We start from the raw sequence: 19,030 nt of genomic DNA, 5'->3' as shown, positions 1-19,030 counted from the left end.
CTTTCTTTCTTTCTTTTTTCTTTTCTTTCTTTTTCTTTTTTTTTTTTTTTTTTTTTTTTTTTTTTTTTTGACGGGGTTTCTCTGTAGCCTCAGCTGTCCTTGAACTCTGTAGACCAGGGTAGCCTCACACTCAAGAGATCTGCCTCTGCTTCTCAAGCCCTGGGACCAGAAGTGTGTGGCCAACGTTGCAGCCACCACCACCAGGCGCCCCCCCCCAATCTCTTTAAAAAGTTGAATTCTACCCCAACCCTCTTTGACTGCCCCTTACTGTATTATCAACATCACAGAATTTCCAAAAGCCAGTCTTTTTCTGAGGCCTCATGGGCTTCTGGCCCAGAGAAGATAGTGTAGTTCTGTCTCTGCTTCTTTACTAAGGTCAACTGTAAACTGAAGAAAACCAAAATAGAACTCTCGAAGATGAGAAGCCAGCCATGACGTGCTGAGGAACCAGGTGACTGTCACAGCAGGAAGACATCCTACCTCATGCAATGGTGGAGAACCAGGTTTGCTGTTTTTCTCACCCTAGCCTAACAACAGGCAGACCATGTAGGCTTCTTCATCCCCATATAGAATCAAGGCTCCCTGACACCAACAGAGGCTGGTGGGACGAGGGAACCTTCTGGGTTCTTTGTTCTCTTCCCAGCTCTAGAGAGATCCTGCAGATGGGACACTAGCAACACAAGAAAAATGTCACTCAGGAAAGCCAGGCACTCGGGATGTGGTTCCCAGCTTTATAGTGAATTTGAGGCCAGTGTGGACCTTACATCTCATTCTGCCCCCTAAAAACAAAAAAAACAAAACAGCCATAAAAACCAGGTGTGCATAGTGGCTGTGCTGGCTAGGTTTTGTTCTGTCTTGTCAAGCTGACCTAACCTAGTCATCTGGGGCATCCGGAAAGAGGGAGCCTTGAGGGACTGCCTCTATCAGATTATCTGTAGGCGAGCGTGAGGGGGTGGTTTCTTGGTTGACAGTGGATGGGCAGTGCTGCCCCTGGCAGGTGGTCCTGTGTGATATAAGAAGGCAAGCAGTCATACAGCATTGTTCTACCATCTCTGCCTCTGCACCTCTGCACATACTTGGGTCCTGGCTTGACCCAGTGATCAACTGATGGGGGACACGCAAGCTAAATAATCCCTTTCTTCTCCAAATTGCTTGTTTTTTGTTTTTGAGACAGGGTTTCTTTGTGTAGCCCTGGCTATCTTGGAACTGTAGACTAGGCTGGCTTCAAACGCCGAGATCCACCCTCCTCTGCCTCATGAGTGAAGGTGGGTACCATCGCTGCCAGGCCCCCAAGTTACTTTTGGTCCTGGTCTTTATTTTTATTTCTTTATTTTTAATATTTTATTTATTATTATGTATACAGAGCTCTGCCTGCATGCACACCTGCAGGCCAGAGTATCAAATCTCATTATAGATGGTTGTGAGTCACCATGTGGTTGCTGGGAATTGAACTCATGACCTCTGGATGAGCAGTCAGTGCTTTTAACCGCTGAGCCATCTTTCCAGCTCCGTCCTGGTCTTTATCATAGCAGCAATTAGTACCAGAAGATGGGTTTGTTGCTGCGGCGGACTGACCATGCTGGCCTGTGGGAAGGCTGTGGAGATGTCTGGAGGTTTGGGCTAGAGAGGCCCATTGGCTGCTGAGAGCTTAGTGAGCTGTTGTGGGAGCTTAGGAGGTAGGAATGTGGAGAGGCACAAATGGCGGTGGCCTGGCTTGTGACATTCCAAAGGGAAGCGAAGACTGCTGGGGCCACTTGGTCATATCTTGAGTTAAGAATCTGTGGTTTCTGGTTATCTAGGACTGCAGAGTCAGCCGTGATTTTAACAAGAGACCAGCACCACAAAGTGAAACCTGAAAATCATTTAGCTGGGGCTGGGGGGTGGGGGCGGGGAAAGAGCTGTAATTAATAGAGACCAGCATCACTGAGGCAAAATCTTCTGAGAAGTTGTTTTCTCAGGGTAAGCACACAGAAGCTGTGGTCCAGGAGGGCCAAGGCTTAGTTTCACGCGGGCAGCCAATCTTGGGAATGTGTAAGAGTCTCCCAGGTGGTCTTGCGATCTCTCTACTGGGGCTGAGGACACAGAGAGCAGCTGAGAGCGCAGTGCACTGGAGACACCAGGTCTGTGGCTACTAACAGCAGTGAGTGGAGGCTACAAGACAAGCTGCATGTACCGCAGGCCTCATGACTACTCAGGCCCGTTGAAGCCCAGATCGTAGTGACTTCTAGACATTGGACACTGAGCTACTTACACTGCCAGAGGTTGCTTTTGCTTTGAGCTGATTGTAACTGTGCCTTGGTTCTTTCCTCCTGTATAAGGAAGTACGTTACTTATTTTGGATTTTACAAAAGCCCACAGTTAAGATATTAGACTTTTAGCCAGACACCAGTAATCCCAGCACTCTGGAGGCAGAGGCAGGGGGATCTCTGTGAGTTTGAGGCCAGCTTGGTCTACAAATTGAGTTCAGGACAGCCAAGGCTACACAGAGAAACCCTGTCTGGAAAATCAAAAACCAAAACCAAAACAAACGAAAAAGTACATTGGTGTTGTGCCCTGCTTGCATGTCTGTCTGTGTAGGGTGTCAAATCCCCTAGAACTGGAATTATAGACAGTTGTAAACTGCCACGAAGATTCTGGAAATTGAACCTTGGTCCTTTGGAAGAACAGCCAGTACTCATTTTTTCCCCCCAAGACAGGGTTTCTCTGGGTAGATTTGGCTATCTTGGACTCCTTTTGTAGTCAAATCTGGCCTCAAACTCACAGAGATCTGTCTGCCTCTGCCTCCAGAGTGCTGGGATTACAGGTGTGTGCCACCACGCCCAGCCAGCCAGTGCATTGGTGGCATATGTCTTTAATCCCAGCACTCAGGAAGGAGACAGAGGCAGGCAGATCTCTGTGATCCAGCCTGGTCTACACGAACCCAGTTCCAAGACAGCCAGGGCTATACAGAGAAATCCTGTTTCAACAAACAAACAAAACAACCCAACAACAAATCCCCTCAAACCAACTAACACTGTGAAGTAATACAGAATATACTCATACTGCCAAGACTCTAAGACAATAAAAAGAAAGGAAAATAAATTGTCATGCACAAAGCAGGTCTGTTTATATGTTACATAATTCCAGCTCTTGGGCAGTAGAACAAACACTCCAAATTTAAGGCCATCCTAGTCTACATAATGAGTGCCAGGCCAGTCAGGACTACCTAGTGAGACTGCCTCCAAAATAAAAACAAAAACAAACACCTAAAACAAGAACTCCCAATGAAAAACTAGATTGGATATTTCTACTAAAAGTGAAATTAACATAAATTTAAAACATTTGTTCCAGAAAAGTTACTTAAATTTATTTTTATAAGGCAAATAATAACTCAACACCGAACCCAATGAATACACATACAGACAGTAAACACCTTGTCTTGTTTAGTGGGGCTGTCTGGCAGACTAGCCTCATCGTCAGACTCCTGTCTGGCCTACGTGAAGGATGGTCCCACATCTTGCGTTTGAACCACTTCCTCTTCTTCCCCAGTCCACCTCACATTTGGTGCCCAGACCCTTAAGGGCAGTCTTTGAATGGGTCGCATCCTTCCATGATGCTGCTCACCTCTTTCACCAGGACTTCTCACCTGTGAAGCAGTGTGATTCAGTGAGCATGGTCCCCGTTGGTGGAACTGGTAAGAAAAGGTTAGGAAGTGTGTCACAGGAAGTGTGTCACTGCAGCAGGCTTGGAGACCTCAAAAGCTTCTGGCCATCTCTGCTGTGCTCTCTGCCCTCAGCCTGGTTACAGCCCTAGGCTGTTTACATCAACATTACACTGATTAGAGCAAGTGAGCTGAAGGCAGCAGCTTTACTCTGGGAAAGCTTTTGTGCACTGGAGACTAGGAAGTAAATCCAACCAAAATTCAAGGGCTGACAGGATCCTCCAGAAGCCAGTGCTTTGAACCATTACCCAATATATGGTACCATTTTTCTACCAGGATTCATAAATCCAACATCCAAGGAGTGGAGGATCACTCCTAGTGACCATTACAACTTGTTTGCTTTTGTTTTGTACCCCTGCAACATTGTGCTCTGCTACCCAAGAAATTTTGGAACCAAAGCAGGAAGTGCTTCTGCCCAGAGGCAGAACAAACACCCCACTGAACTGTAAGCAAGACTTTTCCTTGGTTATTTTGGGCACACTCCCCTAATCGCAGACCTTGGGAGAGGGTAGCAGGAAGGTCAAGATCAGAAGTCCAAGGCCAGGGGCTGGAGTGATGGCTCAGGGGTTAAGAACACTGGCTGCTTTTCCAAAGGCTCTAAGTTCAATTCCCAACAACCACACGGTGGCCCATAAACCATCTATAATGAGATCTGGTGCCCTCTTCTGGTCTGCAGGCATGCATGCAGATAAGAGCACTGTATAAATAAATCTAAAAAAAAAAAAAAAAAAAAAAAAAATCAAGGCCAGATTCCACTAAATACAAACAAACAAGTGCATGAGACTAATAGAGCTCAGGGCAGGTGGCGGTGGTGCAGACTTTTAATCCCAGTACTCGGGAGACAGAGGCAGGCAGATCTATGTGAGTTCAAGGCCAGCCTGGTCTACAGATTGAGTTCCAGGACAGCCAGGGATACACAGAGAAACTCTATGTCAAAAAACCAAAAGCCAAGTTGGGGGTGGGGGGTGGGGAGCCCAGATGTTAGACAGTCTAAAATTTGTACAGTAACACCCATCAGAAAAGAACACGTGACACAGGGCTGCTCTTTCAGTAGGTGTTTGGTTCCCAGAATCTATGCCAGGCAGCTCATCCCTGCCCGATTCCTGCTCGAGATCAGGCACCTGCACAAACCCAGAGATACACATGTATATATACATAACTAAATCTTTAAAAACAAGACAGGCCTGGTGTAGTGGTGCAGAGGCAGGTGGACCTCTGTGAGTTTGAGGCCAGCTGGCTCTATAGAGCGAGTTCCAAGACAGCCAGAGCTACATAGTGAGATCCTGTCTCAGTCCGCCCCACACCCCCAAATTGAACAATAACACGCCGCCACTCAATCATTCTAAGCCCTTGGCCATATGCTGAAGAAACAAAGATTACAAAATAGTGATGAAAGCTATCAAAGACCTACAAAAATATGAGAAGTGTTTGTTGCTTGCTTGCATAATTCAGAACAGTAATAATGTCTCCTCAAATTGTTCCATAGACTTAGCATAATTTCTATTAAAGTCCCATGCTTACTAACTCAATGGAAAGACCAAGGAGCTCCAATTGAAAGCATCTTAGACAGGAAGACTCATTAAGTGATTTTCTGTTTGTTTTCAAGACAGTCTCAGTAAGTAGCTTTGGCTGTCTTGAAACTGTCTCTGCAAGCAAGGATGGCTTTGAATGCAGAGATCTGCCTGCTTCTGCCTCCCGAGTGCTGGGATTAAAGTTGTGAGTCACTATGCCTGTCTACTTAAGGCAAAGAGATAGCTCAGGCTAGCTCAAAACTTGCCCCTCTAGATGCTGGGATTACAGGAGTGGTCCATTATGCCTGGCCTAAGGCTATTTTATAGCCATGGTAGCTGAGAACATGTAACACTGCAGGCACACCAACAGCACAAACCTCAGAGATGGACACAGAGAAATAGGCAAACTTTTTGCATAAGCACAGATGCAAAAATCAGCGGGGGCGGTGCTGGGGGAGGAAGGAGGCGCGCTTTTCAGCACACTCTGGATACCTCAAAGCCACACCCCCACCCTCCATTTTAAGCTCTTACAAAACTGCAGGTAAAATGCTTGCCTGCAAATGTGAGGACCTATGTTTGATCCCTAAAGTGCATGTATGTTTCCAGGCTTGGCAAGGCAGAGACAGATGGACCCCAGGGCTCAGGGCCAGCCAGTCTGGCCTACTTGGCAAGATCCTGACCAGAGAGACCACACCACAAGGAAACAAAGCAAAAGGCGGACAGTGCCTGGGGACACTGGCTGCTCTCTAGTATGCACGCTCAGGTGTGCACACATATGAACACAGGTGCACACGGAAGCTGGGTAACAAATGCCCTCACTTGAAGATGAGCACTTGCCTCTAACTGGATCAAAGACTGGGGGCTGGAGACATGGCTCAGCGGTTAGGAGCACTGGCCTGAACCCACGTTCAATCCCCAGCACCCACATGACAGCTTACAACTGCCTGAAACTCCAGTTCCAAGGAATCTGACACCCTCACACAGACATGGCTGCAGGAATAACATCAATGCATATTAAAAAAAAAATGTGATTAGAAAAAATAGATCAGGGAAGCAGAGCCAATTGGATCGCTGTGAGTTCGAGGCCAGCCTTATCAACAAAGCGAGTCCAGGACAGCCAAGGCTACACAGAGACCCTGTCTTGGAAAAAAACAAACAAACAAACAAAAAAACCCCCAACCAAACACAACAACAACAACAACAAAAAAATCAAAGACTTAAAATTATCAACTTTTTTTTTTTTTTGAGACAAGGTTTCTCTGCATAGCTGTTCTACAAAGTGAGTCCAGGACAGCCAAGGCTATGCAGAGAAACCCTGTTTCAAAAACCAAACCAAACCAAACCAAACCAAAAAGATGACACCAAGCTGGGTGTGGCAGCACACACCTTTAGTCCTAGTACTTGGGAGGCAGAGGCAGGTAGATGTCTGAGTTTAAGGCCAGCCTGGTCTACAAAGAGGTTCCAGGGCAGTCAGGGCTACACAGAGAAATCCTGTCTTAAAATCCATGCCCATCCTCCAAACCACAAAAGACTTGACACCAAAGTAGAACCTGTAAAAGTAAAAATGAGTAACAGAACCTAACTAAAACTTTTATGCTCTGTAAAAAGCCGTATTAAGAGGGCTAACAACCACAAGCTATAGATTGGGAGAAAATGTATGCAAATTGCATCCCCAACAAAGAATTAAGGCCTGGAGTCTATGTAACAGTCAGACTTGGTTAGAAGTGTGGCTCAAGCAGCAGAGCATCTACCTGGTGTGCCTCAGACCCTGGGTTTGACCCTCAGCACTGCCGACAGCAGGACATGCTACCACAACAACCACCACCGCAACACCGAGACCTGGGGTGGTTCAGAAAACAGGTGGCAACTGCTCATTAGTTTTATCAAAGACAAAAAGGTGCTCAGAAAGGTCAGCAGCGACCAGGGAAGCACATCTTCACCTGTCACAAGGAAGCTGCCCGAACCAAGAATCTGCAGGTAAAGAACAGCAGGGGGCCTGAGTTCAGTTCTGAGCACTGCACTACTCTAGGCTTTGATGCCCTGGTCAACACAGGCAACTTGACGCAGGTGCACATATCCACACACACCTATAAGATTAAAAATAAACGTTAAAAACAAATAAAGCATCATCAGCAAAGATGTTAGGGGCTTGCAGAATGAGCTGTAGCAATCTAGGAAAATTCATGTCCTTACATCCAGGTTACATGCCAGTCCTTGTACCATTTACACTGATGGCAGTAGCAACTGTCCTAAGGATCCTGTGGTGACAGGAGCATCATTTTGCTAGCCCCAGAGTGACTTTGCAGCACAGTCCGACCACTGAGGAAGCCATCTGAGTATTAACTGAATGGTGACCTTCAGTTAGCTCAGAAGAATAGCCGGGGCGCATGAGGTCAACAGTATGCTCATTTCTTCACACACCAGCAGGCCTCACTGTACTTGCCCCACCTGAACACAATCCGTGGCTAGCTGTTCCTTCCTGCAGTTCTAGCCACTTTTCTGCTTCCCCCCTCACCTCTGTGGTAAGCAACAGCCTGGACAGGACAACACAGGTGCTAAGTGCTTTGGGAGGAATGTACAGACTAGGCAAGCCCTACCTAAGGGAGTCAGTCCCCTGCAGGGGGCAGAAGGTAGACACCCTGATGCTACTCACAGCAGCTGGGGGGTAGGGGTGGGGGTGACTCCATCTGGACGGGGTTGCCAAGTTGGCTGTAGTTAGGGAAGCATGGGCGCGGTATCAGCCAAGTGGCCTTTTCTCTTTTCCCAGAACCATGGCCTTTCAAATGCTTTCACAGCACCTGCTCCCATCAGACACACAGGGATGGGAGGGAACCTCTCAGGACTCGAATCACAACTCCAATTCTTGTCAGTTCCCTGGGAAGCTAAAGCGCCCCAGGTTTTCTGTCTCTCAAGTCCTCTGCCGTGCCGATCCCACAGGCATTATTGGGGAGTTGGGGGTGAGCACACTGGGTAGAACCCTGGAGAGCTGGGCAAAGAGGCAGGGTGTGTGTTTCCAAAATAAAGGAGAGAAGAGAGAACAGACAGAGCCTAGGAGGATATCTGGCCTCCACCAAAACAAAAGATTTATTAGGACCACCTGTCCTTGGAGCTGCTGGCCAAGGCCCTCCAGAGATGGTTCACCCTTACGGATGAGGACTCTGGTGGCCAGCATTCCCTGCCGGGCTCTGAGCAGTCTGAACTGAAGGGAAAGGTCATTTGGCTAGCTCCTCAGCCACTGCTTTCCGCATCTTATCCTTGAGGTAGTTGCATTTCTGCCATTCAGACTTGAGATCCAGCCATTCATAATATGGGACCTGGAAGAAAGCAGTGGAGACAGGTCACAGAGGCTGGGGAGTCCTTTTCCGCCCTTACATGGCCAGTGCGGCCCCTCCTACTGTCAGTGCTGGTGACTGACGGCTTTAAATACCCAATCCTTGGCCTCAGTGTCCTCAGGAAGAGCGCAGGGAGTGAGGCTATACACATGGCGAGGTGCCAGCAGGCCTTCTGAAGAAATGGGACACCCCTCAAAGCTCTGAAGCTTCTCTTTAAGGAAACTCCGCACTGAGGCGTTCCCGTGCTGCAGCCCCACATGGTCACACAGCGGTGTTAACTACAGGCCTGAACCCTAGCGCCACAGGAGCAAGCTAAGCTTCTGTGTGTACAGTGGGGCGGGGCTGGCGGAGGCACCGGCTTAGGGTCCAGAGCTGGGCACCTGCCTCTATCCTGCTAGCTCTTTAAATTAGGTAGGGGCTTCTCCCTTGGCAGTGACCTGTGCCCAGCGGGTACTCACATCTACCACCAGGAAGCCTGCAGCCAGAACATGTCGGCGGGCCAGGACAAAACGGCCCAACAGGTCCTTGCTTCGGCTGTTGAAGTTGGGGAACTCCCAGCGCAGGAAAGCGACCCTGGCAGAGGAAAGGGCGCTCACAAGGATGCTCTCAGATCCAGACACGCACGGACAGCAGCGGCCACGACCAGGGTTCCACCCAAGTACCTTTTAGCTCCTGGGGGTAGTGGCCGGTTCCCAACTGACTGGGCAAGGTGAGGAGCCACAAAGTCTCTTAGGGGCAGAAAGTGGCCATCAGCACTCAGGAGTACCTCTGCATCTGCGGGGACGGAACTGGATGAGACCTACAGGAGATGCCTCACAGACCCTTCAGTGTACACACGAAGAGGCATGGGGGGAGGCGCCTGCAGGCCTCTGTTGTTAATTGCTGTACCACGCAGGGTTACAAAGGCCTGTTCGATTTAGACTCTTTCCCAGCGGAAGGGAGCCCTTACCCAGCACCCAGCCATACTGTGTGGCCACCTCCAGGCTGCCCTGGTCAGCGTTCTCCAGCAGGGCCTTCAGTGTCTCCTGCAGCTCCTTCTGTAAGGGTGTCATCTTCTTGCTAGAGGACGAGGGAGTGGGTGCTACAGCTGAGGCCGGCAGGAAAGGGCCTTTATATTCAGGGTGCTCCAGCAGGGCCGTGGTGTTGATGTGCACCAACTTCTGGAAGGTACTCTGGTCCTTTGCAGATGTGCTTTCTGGGAAAGGGAGAAAGGTCGGGTGATGTAGAGCAGCAGGTGCAGAAAAGAAATGGGGATCACATGGACAGCACATTCTACAGTTGCAGGAGAGCAGGGCCTGACTCTGACAGGAACTCTACTACCCCTATTTGACCACTTCCCCTCGGAGGGGAGGCCTGGAGGCGCTCAAAGGAAGGGGAAGCAGGCTATCTAGATGAGACCTGACAGGCTGTGGTCATATGGTGGGGGAGGAGGTCCCTTTCTGTCACAGACCTAGCGAGAGGAAGATGAAGGGAAGGGGGGACAATTAAGAAGTAATCTAAATAAATTACTTAAATAAAAACAAACAAAAGCAAGGCTACACAGAGAGACCTTGTCTCAAAAAACCAAAAAAAAAAACCAAAAAAAAAAAACAAAAAACAAACAAACAAAAGAAAAGAAAAAAAGAAATGGGGATCACAAGGGACAGCACATTTGAAGACTGTAGTTTCTGCACAGCCTTAAGCTGGTTCCAAAGTTAAGATCTATAGGCCAGGGAGCTGGAGCTGGCTCAGAGGTTAAGAGCACTGATTGCCCTTCCAAAGGCTCAGAGTCCAATTCCCAGCAACGACATGGTGGCTTACAACCATCTATAATCCGATATGATGCCCTCTTCTGGCATGCAGGTGTACATGCAGAAAGACCACAATAATAAAATTTTTAAAATTCTGTAGGCCAATCACAGGGCATGATTCTAAGACATCATGGGATGTGCTTTGTGCACTCTGGCCTTCTCCTGACTCTGCTCCAGTTTCTTGCCTGGCTGGCAGAACAGCAAGCTTCCATGTTCCAGGAGAGTACGCATGCTTATGTTACATGCAGGGCAGAATCCTCACCTACCTAGAAACCGTGTGTGAAGTCCAGGATGGAGAACTGTTCGCAGCTCTGCTTCTCGTACCTGCTGCAGCACACACAGTGCCCAGACCAGGTCCACCTGCAGGGCTGGCTCCAGGCTCCCTAGCATGGTGTCCAGCTTCTCGTGCACCTGAGCAAGGAGTACAGTGGAAAAGCAGGCTCAGCAGGGCCTGGAGCACCCTAGGAAGTCTGCAGCCACTTTGGCTCTTGACCTGTCATATTGGAGCCAGAGGCAGCTACTAGAAAGCAAGACCAACATCCTGACTAGGTAAAGCCTACACCACTCCCAGGCTAATGTCAAGGAACCTTCCTCGTGCCTGGAGTCGAGTATCCTGGTGTTATTTAGCTAGGTTTACTCACATCTTGCCCATGAGCAGGGACCTAGGCCTCAAACTTCTTGTGGGCAACGGTAATATAGCTGCTTTCAGAACTGCACTAAGCCAATGCCCAATAGCCTGCCTGTTCGCCAATGGCCCCTGGGATGCCCCCACTCTCTCATGCCAAATGCTGGGTTCTTCACCCCCACCCCCGCCACCCCTGACAGTGGCCAGTGTGTCAGGAAAGTGGTTTTGAGTGCTCATACCAAGTTGAAGAACTGATCCTCCTGCTCAGGACGAAAGTTCAGACGGGCAAAAGCAAGAAGCACACTGCACAGATGGGCTAGGGAAACGCCCTGAGCTCTGCTCAGGAGGTGCTAAGACAGCAGAGAGACAAAAGTCAGTGGCCTGTCAGCAGCTGCCTCCTCCACTCTCTAAGAGCCCAGACTCTGCACCCAGCAGGAGCTTCCCAGAATTCACCTCCCTGATAGTGGCTTTGATCACTACAGGGACATGTGCACTTAGGCACCGTGTTTCCATACAATCCACATGGACGGTCAGAAGCTGGAGTACAAAGGTGCCTCCCTTTCCTGGGTAGCGCCATGGCTGCCCCAAGATAAATGGCAACAGGACAGGACACTCAGGAACAAAACAGGCAATTGCCTTCAAATACATTTTTCTCCCCACCACTAGATATCACCTTCCAAATCAGAAATCTGTATTTCTGACCCACAAATGAGTATTTTCAGTTTGACTTTGCTCCCATCATTAAAACAGCAGTTCTCAACGGAGGCCTGCAAAGCCTCTCCACAGAGCCCTGTAGTCCTAACTCACCTGAGTAAAGGCTTCAAACAAGGGCAGGTTGAGCCACTTGAGGAAGGCGAAGGACTTGGCGCACTGGGCCACCTCGCCAGGGGTCATGCTGGGAATGAAGGGGAGGAGGTCAGCAGCGAGGCGCTGGGACACTTGGGTCTGGTGGAAACTGAGTTTACCTGTGGAGCAGAGGTTCGTTGTGGGGGAGGGCAGTGCCCACGCTCACCGCCCCACCCGCCTCAGACTTGACATCTAGGGGCTTGGTGTCTGTGACTACACTTATCCCCAAACCTAGCATAAAGAACAGGGCTCAGGAGTCACAGAGTTTCTGTGGCAGCCTTCTGGGCCAGTGCTCGCCATCATTAGGGCAGGCACTGAATTTGACACAGCTGCAGGTGCCCACAGCCGGGGCTCTCTCTTCTCACCGTAAGCGTAGGCCAGGTCCAGGAGCATGCCTTTCGTCAACGGGAAGGGTTTCTGTACCAGGTGGTAGGAGATGGCCCGCAGCAGGGGCACCGACCGCCGGCTCTGTGCTGCCAGCGACATTAGCACCTTCCGAAGCTCATCAGGGCCAAACTGCTCCACCAGCTCCAGGCACTGTCAACCACAGCCGCGCAGGGATCAGCTGAAGTGGCTGGGACGAGCTGGGGGCAGGGGTCCCATCCAGTGCAGCCCCTGTGAGACAGCAACTGGGCCTGAGCTGACTCAACACAGGCCCGGCTGCACAGAATCAGCCTGTATGCCTGCCCCAGGAATGCCTGGATTTGGAGTGCAGTGTCTGCAGCCAAACTTATCCCTGGGTCCCAGGGTAGGGGACACAGGGCCCATGAGCAGCAGAGCTTGCTGTGGCAGCCATTTGGGCCAGCTCCCATCATGAGAGGATGGGAACCGAATTTGACTTGACTGCAGGGATAGCAACACGGAAGGGGCAGCAGACAGGACCACCTCTAGATTTCTAGCTAGAAGCTGAGCTGTGCAAGCTGAGGCCAGACCAGGACCCCTGTGTTAACTTCAGAAGTTACCCACCACACCTACTTCCCAAGCCACGTGGTTAGATACTGGGTTTATGTGGCCGGAGCCCTTGCCTGTGCAAGACGTGAGACTGTACAGATGCTTCCAGGGCCCCAATCCCACTTCTCTTTGGCAGAAGACCACCACCCAAGGAACAGCCCAACATCCCAGAAGGTCTGTTCTTGGGCCCATACCTTGTCTTCCACGTGGTTCATCAGTGACTCTGAGAGGTGCTCTGCCTTCGTCATCATGGCCACCACCGTACGGCTGTCATTGATCTCTGTCCAACGCCTTTCCAGGTGCATCAGCAGCTCAGCCATCAGCTCCTTGGAGTGCTGCTCCCGCATGGAGGAGGCACAGGCCTCAGCCAGGAAGACCAAATGCTTGTACTTGAGCCTGCGCAGACGCCAGTGTACTTCCTGCTCCACTGACCGCAGCTCCTTGGAGGTCTGAGGAAGCCCTAGTGTATACAGGCTCCGCAGCAGCTTCACAAGGGTCCCATGCCAGATCGAAGATATCTGCTGGAAAAAGGCAACGTGAAGCCAGTTCTATGGGTACCTAACACAAGCATTCCAAGCAGCTACTGCCGGCCCAGCACCACAGGCCCTGTTTCCTGAACCTGTTCCTGCAGCCTAAGAGTCTAGGACTTTTACTAGAGGTGGCCTAGGTAGCTCACCTCTGCAAGAAAGAGTTCCGCGTAAGAGTGAGTCCTTAATATAGACTCAGTCTGTGGCTGGCATGGTCACATGGCGCCTACCTGAGCTGCAAGCACAAGAGATACAAACACTGGCCAGAGAACACAGGCCCAGGGGCCTTGCCTTCAACAGCACCAGGTTTCTATGGCCAGTTTTGGTATAGACTTATTACTTTTGCTTACAATGACAAATTTTTAGGTATAAAAAACCATGTCTTCTCTTCAGAAAAATTATTTTGAGTCTGAAAAGCTCCAACCCTCCCTTCTACTTTTCAACAAGTTTCTGGTGATGTGCAGTTGTGAGTGCAGATCCTGTTGTCCTATTGCCGCTACTGCCTCTTTCCTGAAAAGGCGGATTCTTCTGTGCACTGAGTGACTCAGTCTTAGGAGCTATGGCAAGGGCCATCGCGGCTCATCAGGGAAGACAGCAAATGGTGTGATTACTCGTGCATCAAACTCTCCGCACCTCTCATCACCTGACAGGAGAACAGGAAGCACAGCGGAAGGCAGAAGCTGCTGTCTGAAGGGCTCAGAGGCACCACTGCTATTCCGGCCCCTGGGAGGTGTGGGTGTCTGCACTTCCTGGTCCTCCTGGACAAGTCCACCTTTATACATATACACAGTGGGGTTACTGTAGAGCCTCAAAGAATGTCCGTGCCTCACACAGGAGGCAGGGAGGGGTGCTCAGAAACTGTGGGCAGGGGTGGGGCCTTCCCAGGCCCCTGCAGTTGCAGCCAGGAACGGTTTAGAGCTGCAGTTTTCAAACCTGAACAGCGCAAACCGTCACCATTTTACATTGTAAACACTTGGCTTCAGGGATGGGGAGACAAGTTGGAGGGTAAAGCGCTTGCAGCGATGCCCGATGGAAGGAGAGAATGGACTCCTATGAGGCGAACTCTGACCTCCACATGAACGCTTAAGAGCACACACAAAACAAATCACTTTAAAACCACAGAACCTCCTGTTTCTATTGTTACTATCTTTATTCTGCAAAACAAGGTTTAGTCTTGTTATCTTAAGACTTTATCTATGGGAACATTAAACAAAACCCAACTGCAACTAAAACCTCATAGACTAAGGGGCTTATTAAGTTTATTTTATGAATTATACACTCAGGAAGAAACAAGTGAACATGACTTGACACACACTGCAAACTAAGTAACATGCTTAACTACACCTGCATGGCAGAAGAGACCATCAGATCCCTTTAAAGATGGTTATGAGCCGCCATGTATGTGGTTGCTGAGAAGTGAACTCAGAACCTGCACAAGAACAGCCAATGCTCTTAACCACCCACCACCCTTTCTCCCCGCAAGTCTTTAAAGCATTTAGCCCAGCCCTTCTTTATCACACTGAGACAGGGAGTGAGAGGCAGATTAACCAGGGCAGGTTTGTACTTCCTTTTAGCTGGTGGACCGCAGGGAAGTAGCTGTGTGAAGGAGCATTTCCTCCCGCTGTAGTTGAGGGGAAAGCACCAAAGGAACTGAAAGGAGTCAGGCTCATCTCCTGCACTTCTGACACCAGGTGTCAGTTGCCTGTCTTTGATGCCAACATACCTAATAGGTTCCTGGGAGGATAAAAAAAAAGCACTGGAACGTTCTTTGAAAACTAGATTAAGAAATGCCAGGAGGATGCCTGGGACACACCTGCAATCCCAGCACTCAGGAGGCAGAGGCAGGCGGATCTCTGTGAGTTCGAGGCCAGCCTCGTCTACACAGAGAAACTGCTTGAAAACCAAAAAGCACCACCCCTCAAATGTCAGGAGCCCTGTCTAATAGCAGGTGTTATCTACCCAGCCACCATATTAATACTCACTTGACTGTCGACCAGCCGGAGAAGCTGCTGGAAGCGAGCATCCTCCATAAGCAAGGCCTTCTCCTTTGGCTTCTCAGACAGCAGGTAAGAGAGGCGGATGACGATGAGGGCCGCATGATTGTTGTGCAGCCTGTGATGCCCACCTAGCAGTCCCAGCAGTTGCTCTGGCCTGGTGGCTTTCTCAATGAGGGAGTCCACCTCCTGGTGCTCTGGGTAGGCAGTAAACACTTGCTCTCTCCCCAACAGCTCCGTCAAGGAACCCGAGGAGGGGGAACTGGCCGAGGTGACTGAGGAGGTCAGAGTCTTACAGGCTACTCCAGCAAGTCTCAGTTGGCCGACTGGAGCACCGGCAGGGATTAGGCGGGTAGCTTCTCTCAGCAGGCATGTGCACTGTTTCATCAAGCGAACTGCCATGACGGGGAGGGGAGGGAGGTAAGACCCCTAGCAAGTGATTCCAAAGTCCTGAAGAGAAGGAGAAAGGAGCATTATATAATAAGCTTAGACAACAGCATGACAATGACGTGAGCACGAAGCTAAGTATACAGCTGGCCTCAGCCTTCCTCTGCTGCGAGCACTCATTATGTACGACAGCACAAGAGCCTTGAGCGGCCTCTGCTTCAGGACAGAAAGTGGTCACGCAGCACAGCTCGGCATTCCGGCCTGGGAGGCACCAGTCCCGCTGCACTTCAGAATTCAGTCCCCGGGGTCCCCCTTTCTGCATGAGAATCTGGACATGTGTGTCTTGGACGGTGCCAGGTTATTCTGTTTTTTACTTTCGCTGGTATCAAGGATCACAAGTTATTGGCGTGGGCTGGAGAGATGGCTCAGAGGTTAAGAGCCCTGAGTCTTCTGAGTTCAGTTCCCAGCAACCACAAGGTGGCTCGCAATCATCTATAATGTGATCTGATGCCCTCTTCTGGCCTGCCGGTGTACATGTAGACAGAGCACTGTATATATAAGTAAATAAAATATTAACAAACAAACAAACAAACAACACCCCCCTCAAATTATTGGCTTAAAGAAATCTGACAGTATATTCTAAGTCAGAATGATTTTGGGAAACTTAGGATATATAACTCATGTTCCTGTGATTTCTGGGAAACACACCAATACCACGGAAATGGGAGTAAGACTCCTCAAATGAGGAAGGCTACTTGTTAACCAACCTTGGGGGGCTTGGGGTGGGGGGGAGGATCATTCCCCATGACGGGCGTGGTGTAGCACGTCTTTAGTTCCAGCAGAGGCAGGCGGATCTCTGTGAGTTTAAGGCCAGCCTGGTCTACAAAGTGAGTCTAGGACAGCCAGGGCTACACAGAGAAACCTGTCTTTAAAATAATAATAATAATAATAATCATTCCCCGTAACTTTCGGATTTCTTTTTGGTATGTGTTTAGAGGTGGGGGTGGGTGGAGAGATTGCTCAGCAGTTAACAGCATTTGCTGTTTCCCCAGATTAACAAAAGTCCCTAGCACCCTTGTGACTCACAGAGCTACCTTTCACTCCACCTCCATGTTTCCTACTCTTTCTGGGCCTCTGTCCATGCACACACAGAGACACAGAAATAAATAAAGAAAAAAAATTAACTGGCTTTAAAAAAAAAAAAACCCAAACAAACCAAAACGGCAGAGTTTCATATAGCCCAGGCTGACAACAATTATTTCACATAGCTGAGGGTGACCTTCAACTTCTATCGCTCCTTCCTCCACCTCCCAAGTGTGAGGATTACAGGTATCTTACCTACCACTCCTGAAGATCAACCCAGGGCTTTATGTGAGCCAGGCGAGAAGTTCCAACCGAGTCACACCCCAGAACCCGTGAACTGAATCGATCACAGCCAACACTCCCTGACACCACACAGAGCCACCTTCCCAGTTTTTTAGCTCAACAGCACAGGCTCCGCTCCAAATAACGCTTTGCACTTTCACCCCTCAGGGCATGACTTGGTACTACTCCCCTCCCTGCCAATCACAGGGCAATACACACTGCCAAATGTTACCTTCTGGAAGAACACACTACACATCCGTCCATACGGTGCTTCTTCCCACAATCCTGGCAGTCCTGCTCCCTAAAGTGAGACAGGGCCCGTGTGAGACGGAAAACACCTTGAATTCTTTTGTTTCCGGGAATCAGGTATATGGCTAGCTTATTTTACTGTCATATGAGCAGATTACTGCAGCTGTAAAATGACTGCCTTAGCCACCCTGGTCTGCAAATTGAGTCTAGGACAGCCAAGACTACAGAGAGAGAGAGGGGCTAGAGAGATGGTTCAGCGGTTAAGAGCACTGGCTGCTCTTCCAGAGAGGGCTTGGGTTCAATTCCTAGCACCCACGTGTCAGCTTACACCTGTCTGTAACTCCACTTCCAGGGGACCTGACTAAACTCCAATGCACATTAAACAACAACAACAAAAAGACTACATAGACAAACCTTGTCTTGGAAAAAACAACAAAACAAAAACAGACTGGGTTAACTGATACTTACGGGGAAATAAAATACGGTTCAGAACCCAAACCCAGTATCTACCACTTGCTGAACCCAGTAAGGAAGCGCTGGCAAACATGATCGCTCTTCAAGACAACTCTAAGAGCAATTTAAGTCAAACCTGCTTCTTAAAGTAAGTATCAATCCTGAAACCTAAAATACTGAAACACGAAAAGCGACTGGCAGGGGACGCCAAGGGTCACCGCGGGCTGCGTAGCTTCCTCGGTTAGGCCTCGCGTCCAACACCCGCGGAGGGGCGCGTGCGCAATAGCCGGCAGGAACCGAATTTGCAACCTGCCAGCGCCCTTGGGTCACGGAATCAAAAGCCCCTTTTCCGGAACCCCCCACAATGGCCTCGCAGGCCCTTACTAACTGCTACCCTTTCCAGCCCCCCTTCCCGTCCCGGGTACCTACGCTCAGCAGCCCAGTCTCTACATGACGCGAGACTGGTGCAGCGATCACCCTCGCTGACCTCCATCAGCCGCACCACTTCCACGCGGCCTGGCGCGCCCACGTACGTCATCTGTGCGCCGCCGGAAGCGAGGTTTCTGAGTGCTGCCGGCGGGAGGCCACGCCCTTCTTCTTTTCCCAGCAGGCGCCATCTTTGCTGAGCCCAGGTGTCCCGTATTTGGAAGCGTAGTGAGAGGTTCCAATGGGAAGTTCATACCGAAAGGAGGGTACATCGGGCCAGAACCTCCTTCTCGTGCGGTGTTTGTGTAGCGTCAGTCCGTGTTGCCCCGTTCCCTTGGGCCTTTCACAGGTTCTGTAGGAGAGGTGTGAGTTTGGGCCACGGGTCGCGGTGGTGACATTGGGGCAAGAGGCGGGAGGGCGCTTCCTTAGCGGCTACTAATTACAGAGAAGCGCGTTGTAGCTCCAGTGGAAGATCTTCGTGGGAGTGCAAGTAGTTTGTCTAGTTAAGCCGCAAAAGTACGGACCACGTATGATGGCTGTTGTGATACATGATGATGCGGCGGCGACGGGATACCGTGGAGTGACCTGTACGCTGACAGTGTCACACTTATAAATGACTTTAATTTCAGCAGAGGTTAGCCTGTGCTACTATTGAGGCCCTGTTTCGAGAAGCAGAACAGCCGGGCGTGGTGGCGCACTATGTAAATCCCAGCACTTAGGAGAGAGAGGCAAAAGGACTTCTGTGAGTTCGAGGCTGGCTTGGGCTACATAGGGAGTCTTAGGATACAGAGACCCTGTCTCAGCACACACACACCCCCCCCCCCAAGACAAAAACGGAACCCCCAGCAAGACTGGGGAGATAGCTGTGGACATA

The 19,030-nt window shown here is 50.0% G+C and overlaps 1 protein-coding gene across 6 annotated transcripts; it reads right to left on the bottom strand.

Annotated features, from left to right (window-relative positions):
* Positions 1–8,256: 8,256 nt before the first annotated feature.
* Positions 8,257–18,263, bottom strand: TBRG4 (transforming growth factor beta regulator 4). Of its 6 annotated transcripts, none has more exons than XM_084797324.1 (12): positions 18,160–18,257; positions 17,261–17,329; positions 15,265–15,726; positions 12,950–13,276; positions 12,170–12,341; positions 11,766–11,923; positions 11,198–11,308; positions 10,600–10,744; positions 9,493–9,738; positions 9,206–9,317; positions 9,002–9,116; positions 8,257–8,525 (listed from the first exon to the last, which is right to left on the bottom strand). In XM_084797324.1, exons 3-12 carry the CDS (start codon positions 15,676–15,678, stop codon positions 8,424–8,426), a joined length of 1,902 nt encoding a protein of 633 aa, XP_084653450.1. In that variant the 5' UTR covers positions 15,679–15,726; positions 17,261–17,329; positions 18,160–18,257; the 3' UTR covers positions 8,257–8,423. The 6 variants fall into 6 exon arrangements, with proteins under 6 accessions (XP_084653450.1, XP_084653455.1, XP_084653452.1 ...); XM_084797329.1 differs by having other exon boundaries at positions 12,950–13,273; XM_084797326.1 differs by having other exon boundaries at positions 18,156–18,247.
* Positions 18,264–19,030: the final 767 nt, after the last annotated feature.

The sequence above is a fragment of the Acomys minous genome (assembly GCF_964271855.1).
Source record: "Acomys minous genome assembly, chromosome: 10".
NCBI lineage: Eukaryota > Metazoa > Chordata > Mammalia > Rodentia > Muridae > Acomys > Acomys minous.
The sequence above is the reverse complement of the archived record's forward strand: the minus strand, read 5'-3'. Positions and strand labels throughout refer to the sequence as shown.